Source organism: Bombus affinis, chromosome 10 (assembly GCF_024516045.1).
Source record: "Bombus affinis isolate iyBomAffi1 chromosome 10, iyBomAffi1.2, whole genome shotgun sequence".
NCBI lineage: Eukaryota > Metazoa > Arthropoda > Insecta > Hymenoptera > Apidae > Bombus > Bombus affinis.
Window position 1 is genome coordinate 6,623,685 of NC_066353.1, and position 7,022 is coordinate 6,630,706.

General features: G+C 33.4%; 2 protein-coding genes across 2 annotated transcripts; one reads left to right on the plus strand and one right to left on the minus strand.

Annotated features, from left to right (window-relative positions):
• Nucleotides 1-2,101: 2,101 nt before the first annotated feature.
• Nucleotides 2,102-4,548, plus strand: LOC126921000 (probable phosphoglycerate kinase). Its single transcript, XM_050732118.1, has 5 exons — nt 2,102-2,363; nt 2,509-2,857; nt 2,973-3,311; nt 3,378-3,597; nt 3,705-4,548. The coding sequence occupies exons 1-5, from the start codon at nt 2,302-2,304 to the stop codon at nt 3,980-3,982; spliced, it is 1,248 nt and encodes a 415-aa protein (XP_050588075.1). The 5' UTR covers nt 2,102-2,301; the 3' UTR covers nt 3,983-4,548.
• On the minus strand, nt 4,538-6,703 carry LOC126921014 (peroxisomal biogenesis factor 19). Its single transcript, XM_050732141.1, has 5 exons — nt 6,389-6,703; nt 5,863-6,045; nt 5,645-5,802; nt 5,338-5,568; nt 4,538-5,208 (listed from the first exon to the last, which is right to left on the minus strand). Exons 1-5 carry the CDS (start codon nt 6,447-6,449, stop codon nt 4,981-4,983), a joined length of 861 nt encoding a protein of 286 aa, XP_050588098.1. The 5' UTR covers nt 6,450-6,703; the 3' UTR covers nt 4,538-4,980.
• Between the last annotated feature and the right edge of the window lie 319 nt (nt 6,704-7,022).

Here is a 7,022-nt window from a genome sequence, read left to right on the forward strand (position 1 = left end):
CACGATCAGCGTGATGTTCCGTTTCTTCCATCGCCGCCTCCTTCCCTCCTCGATCTTCCCTGCCATCCAACCCGTTCACCCCGGTCCCCGTGCCCTACCTATATGTCCCCCCTCTGTAGTGGCCTACGAAGCCGCACGCCTTGAACCGAACCGATTGCGGACGCTACTGTTACATATGTATATGTGCGTAAGTATATCTGTTACCAGCTACACGCTTTCGGTACACATCTATCAAACTGTTTTTCTCTCTTCTTTCTTGCAAACGTGTATCTATTCTAGTCTATTGTTCTATTGTTCACGCTTAATTAACAATTACATAACCTTCCATAATCTTCCAATGTTATTCTATATTCCATAATACATAATTATATAATTACATATACAATATCTAATCGATTAGTTGATTAATCAGTTTATGATATGTCCACTTATTAGTTGATCTCGTGTCAAATATGTATGTATTTGATATTTAATGGTCGACGATGATGAGAAATGCAAATTTGATTTTTTGATAAGGAAAAAGAAAATCGGTAAATTTTAAATTTAACTGATTTCAATAGAAATTCGATAATTCCGCGAATTACAGGCATACAATATATATATATATATATATATATATATACACAGATTATTGGTTCGACATGTCGATCGACATTGTTCGTACTACATATCCTACTATGGGATTACGCTACTGCGAAATGTATAACGATCACACAAATGTTTGCGTGATAAATATAATACATAATACATGATAAAACATGACGGTATCCCTACCTTTTTTCAGACGTTGTGCCGAATTAAATGATTTTAGCCGAGATTCTTTGTGAGAAAATATACACGGCTATATTTCGCGTATTTCGTCTTCGCATTTAGCAACGTTGTGTTATTTCGGTACAGCATCGTTTAGAACATGCTCACACGAGATTCACACGATTCTTATATTCAACGAATATCAAAACCGATTTTTCTAGATAGTCGCCAACGATAACCGATTCACTTCATCGTCTTTCGTGTATAGAACAACTTTTAATTCTGTTTTCATCGAAATACGATCAATTACCGAAATCGAAATCCCATAACCAGGACGGACGAAAGAACTACAAGAAAGAAAAAGATATTAATCCAGTGTATATATATATATATATATATATATACCGCACAATATATTACTACACGCGCGAATACAAACACGTGTGCGAATGACGGAATGCCAATTTTCAGTTTATCTACATAATTCAATTATTCTATGTTATATCTTTTATATCAAACAAATGAACTGGGTACGACTATGCTACTATGCCAGAATCGAGAATAGCAACGGTTGAACGAAATACCGGAATACCAGACGTTGATTGAACACCGCTTATGGAACATAAGTAGTTCTGTCCATGCTCGTATCAACGATAATATATCCAATCGTCGAGTCGATTAACCATTTTTATTGTTTCACTTATATACTTTAATAATGCATTCGTGTGATCACTGTAGATAATTTTTATATCTTTGTGCTAATACAAAGTTGATTAAATTTCATATTTTCCATACTCCTTGACACTTTTCGTAAGTAATAATTCACACATCTCGCCTATTGTCAGATACATGTAATGTACATGTATACATGTATATACACATACATATACGTAAATAATATGCGAATGTTAATCTACCTTCCACGTATATAGTATGATATTTATCGGTTAACATTGAGTCACTGTTATCTTTTTCACATTTTACAACAATTGTTGCAAAGATTATCGAGTGGTACGATCCTACCGATGGCATATTAATCTAATTCATATTCATTTAATTATAAGTTTAATACATATTTTATAAGTAATTGTTATATATGTATATATGTATGTATTAATACGATTTTTCGTATTTTGTTTCTTGCCGTCTGTTTTTGTTAATTTGTCCATTAATTTCCATTCAAAATAATTCGTATAACTTCATTGGAAATATTTATGCGACATTTAAGTATGTTACAAACACAAAAATAAGTAACGGATCAAGGTTCAACAGCGTTTTGACATCCTCCTTATTGTCTCGATTTCTCTGGTTGTTCTAATGCGAACAGTTCAAAAGATTTTCAGAGGTCGCTGTATTCGTCGACCTTTCTTTGACTTTGTTGAGCCAAAGCGTCACGACGATAGGAGATACTTGAAAGTGATCGGGAGTTTTGCCAGTAGCTGCAACGCTAAACGAAGTGGATTAAAATCGAGAAGCGATAATAACACGTTCTCTGTTATACGTAATACTGTATCAAGTTCACATATTCAAACATATTCAAAATTCAGAGGCATGGCGCTAAACAAGCTCAGCATCGATAAAGTGGATCTTACGGATAAACGCGTTCTCATACGGTATAACTCTTTTTTACCTAGAAAATGATTATTACGTAAAATGCGTAACTTTACCAAGTAACATATCAAAGTTTTAGGTTAAATAATCTAAATAATAAATTTAACCTTATGGTACTCGTGAACATTAACTTCATTGCCACTATAGGGTAGATTTCAATGTACCTTTCAAGGATGGTAAAATCACCAATAACCAGAGAATCGTTGCTGCTTTGGATACAATCAAATATGCTCTTGAAAAGAAAGCAAAATCTGTTGTTTTAATGTCACATTTGGGACGTCCAGATGGTAAACGAGATATGAAGTATTCTCTTAAACCTGTTGCGGAAGAACTAAAGTCCTTACTTGGAAAGGAGATTCTATTCTTGAACGACTGTGTCGGATCTGAGACTGAAACCGCATGTGCCAATCCAGTGCCTGGAACTATTATCTTACTTGAAAACTTAAGATTTCACATAGAAGAAGAAGGTAAAGGAATAGGACCAGATGGAACCAAAGTAAGCAAATTACATGCTATTGTTTACATGCTATATAATAGATTTGACTAGGTAAAACCAACAAACTGTTTCTGTTTTTCATTTTCCTTTCTTTTTTCTTTCTCTCTCTTTTTAGGTAAAAGCAGAGAAGGAAAAAGTAGAAGAATTTAGGAAGTCATTGAGAAAATTAGGAGACATTTATATTAACGATGCCTTTGGTACAGCCCATCGAGCTCACAGCTCTATGCTTGGTGAAGGATATGAAACAAGAGCAAGTGGTTTTCTTCTGAAAAAAGAATTGGAATATTTTGCCAAAGCGTTGGATAATCCTGAAAGACCATTCTTGGCTATACTGGGTGGTGCCAAAGTTGCAGATAAAATACAGTTGATTAATAATTTGCTGGATAAAGTTAATGAGATGATCATAGCTGGTGGAATGGCTTACACCTTTCTAAAGATATCGAAAAACATGAAGGTAAATACAGCATGGTAAACTGTTGTTTGAAATATCTAAATTAAAAGTATAATGTTCGTGCTCCAGATTGGTAATTCATTATTTGACGAAGAGGGTGCGAAAATCGTTAATGAATTATTATCTAAAGCTGAGAGAAATAAAGTTCAAATACATCTGCCCGTTGATTTCGTTATCGCGGACAAATTCGCAGAAAATGCAGCTGTTGGTGCTGCGGATGTAGAAAATGGTATACCTGATGGTTGGATGGGACTTGACAACGGACCAAGATCAAGCACCTTATTTAGTGGTAAATACTATTCATTTATTCTTAGTCATCGACATGTATCTGAGATTTTCAGATAAATTAATATCGAAAAAATATTTGTTTATAACTTTATTCAATTTAATGCACAGAACCTATTAAAAGAGCAAAAACAATCGTATGGAATGGCCCAGCAGGTGTCTTCGAATTTGAAAATTTTAGTAAAGGTACAAAGAGCTTAATGGACAATGTTGTAGAGACAACGTCACGAGGTACTATTACCATAATCGGTGGTGGTGATACAGCCACTTGCGCTGCTAAATGGAAAACAGAAGATAAAGTAAGCCATGTGAGCACCGGTGGTGGCGCAAGTTTAGAACTTCTTGAAGGAAAGATTTTACCGGGAGTTGCGGCCCTTTCTCCGTTATAATCTCTGCTCGATGTCATTTACATCTTTAGATTTTTGTTAGCATCTTTATTTAAAAGATGTTAACTTTCTTTAATTACCAAACTAGCATCGTAATATAATGAAATAAAATAAAATAGGATATTTATCGTTGTGTATAAATTACCTTAGTAATCTATATCGTATCGGTATGATTTATGTTTGGAAAATTCCTTTTGCTTTCACATGTGAGATATATCTGCATTCGTGAATATAAAAAGCATAAAATGTATTTGTAATCGTATAAAAACAACTACATATATACTAGATGTAACGTTCCAATATCATTGTTGAAATTGTTAAATTCTGCATGCTATTATTCCCTCGTGTGACGATTTTTCTATCAAAAACGACATACAATGTTCAATAAGAATGCCGCAATCATGCGAAAGAATGCTGATACCATATAACTTGCCTGCGAGAGAAAATAATAGCATAACATACAAACATGGATAATCGTACAAAAAATGTATGTATTGTATGTAAAGATGGAAATGCAAAAATGGACAAATATGGATAAATAAATTAATAAAACAAAGGTTATGCGATTATCATGGTTCTTGTGTATTGTTGAAGTTCCACTGAAAATAATCAAGTTTCGCTCTTTACAAATGTAATGGTGTTCTATTATTTTCAAGCGTATACAAAAAATATCTAATGTTTGCAGCAATACATATACGTACATACGTACGCATGTATATACTCGCATACAAGGAACATTACTATTTACAAACATGATATACTGATAAATATCATTATTGAGAATAATAAATTATGTTAAATAGTCTTCCATATATCCCTTATAGCAGATATGTATATTGTAATACATGTATATTATATGCTATATATGTATATTACAACACATCTAAAAGATCCATGGATTGAACATCCCAATTCATTATTTACCTCGATATTTTATTTTAAACAGCAACCTCTTGTATTATTATGAACGCAGAGGTCTAAAAATAATTATTAGGATGGATTTACATTAAGCAACAATTCTGCGGTGTTTCCATGATGCGTAGTAACGCTGGAATCACTGGATCGCCCTCAGTATCAGTTTGAAAAGGCATTGTCTGTTCTCCTATTAATTCTTCAGGTAATTGACCACAAGCTTGTACTTCTTGCATAAACGATATTATTGTCTCAAAACGTTTCTTTTTCACTTCTTCCGTATCACCATCTTTCTCTTTATCGAGTTCCATACATACCTAAAATAAAAGGACGCTTTTATATACTTTATATTAGGATTGAAATCCTAACTTGTTATCCTATGCGGAAATAATTGTTGTTCGTGTGAAAATTGCTTTTGTCTATAATTATTCCTATTGGATAATCACCTGCTGCATTAATTCAAGCTGTTTTCTAAACCTCTGAAGGTCACTCGATGATATCACTGTCTTCTTCTCTTCTAACCATTCAGGATACTTATCTACTAATTCTTTTAGTGACGGATACAAAATTTCTTTTGACAATAAATGCTGTAGCATTCCTTGCATGAATGGTGGAATGGCACCTGGCCCATCTTCCAAGGATGCTAGTCCAAACATTTCAGATAAATCAGCCTCGCTCTACAATGTTTTCACGAAAAAAAACATACAAAGAATTAAATAAAAGAAAGACCCTCATGATTTCTGAAACAATTACCTGTAAGTTTTCGGACGTTGTAGACAAGTCGTTTAATGCTTGTGCAATGGCAGTTTGAAAGTCTCTACTCACACTATCTTTATCAAAGGTTTCTTCGCTGTTTATTGTACTAGCAACTGTCTGTGCCATCTTTTGAGAAGAAACTCCTAATTCGCTATCTGTTTATAATGGGAAAATTTGTTAATAATATCTTTTTTGTGTTTTTCATAAACAATTACCATTTTGAATGAAATTTCGTAGGCTTTCTACAAATTGTTCTGCTGCTTGTTTAACAAAATCTGTAGTCCAAGCATCTTCCGATATATCAGTTGTGTTCTTATCTGTTGTGGATTCTAAATTATCTGCTTTACACATATCCTCTTTATTTGATATTTGTTCTTTGTTGAAGTCCTTCAAAGCACCTGAGTAAATGATTATACAACTGTCAATTCTATCAAAGTTTAGTGTAAAACAAACAAATATTGCTAGGTATACTAGTTGATCTTTTTCTTTTAATTACGTAATAAAAGAATCGGCATATTATTATTTATCATTATAAAACAATATAAATATTTTTTTCCTGTTCCCCTTTCTTCCTTTACTTTAACTAAATTATACTTTCCCAATTAAAGTTGTAAGAAAAGCATGCAATAAACGTATTAAATAGAAAGAGAGAGATAAAGGTAGGTGGTATTTATATAGTTTGAGGTTAGGATTTCTTAATTATGTTTACTATAAATTCACCAGAATGTTATAATTACTCACTGTCTAATAAATCGTTTAATTCTTGATCTTCCGTTTGGTTTGTTGAGTTTTCGTCAGCCATAGCTATCGTTTTGTAATTTTGTCGTTAAACCTTAAATCACTATGCGAAAATATGAAACTTATAATACATGCAACAAAACGTTATAGCTTTATCATCGTTTACATATATCAGCATACGTATGTATGTGGACAAAACATAAATGAATGAATTCTCTGATTTCTGATACCAGTTAATATTAATCGAGAATCGATTGTAATTTTAAAACAACGACATATTCTTTTGATCCTGTTACGTTTTTTCTTGGGTTCTTTCAAGAAAAAAGTACATGGGTTGGTGTCTGCTCGCAAGAATGCGCGGGAATTCAAAAAGACATTGATGTTTCTAAACGATCGTTTATTCTAATTTGTATTTTTCGACTGCAACGGAAAGAAGTTCACGTTCAAGAATCAAAAACTGGAATAGATTAGAAACCCCCCCTTTCTTCGCTTTCAATCTTCGACATCTATCCTTTCTTTTCTGGTGCAGGGTCACCTGTCCTGGTGTTTCTGGCCCCATGATTCAATGGGCCTCATCTTCCTGAATAAATGGAGTGGGAGCGCTGTGTTTCGTGGAAAAAAGTGTCTACGTGTGCGG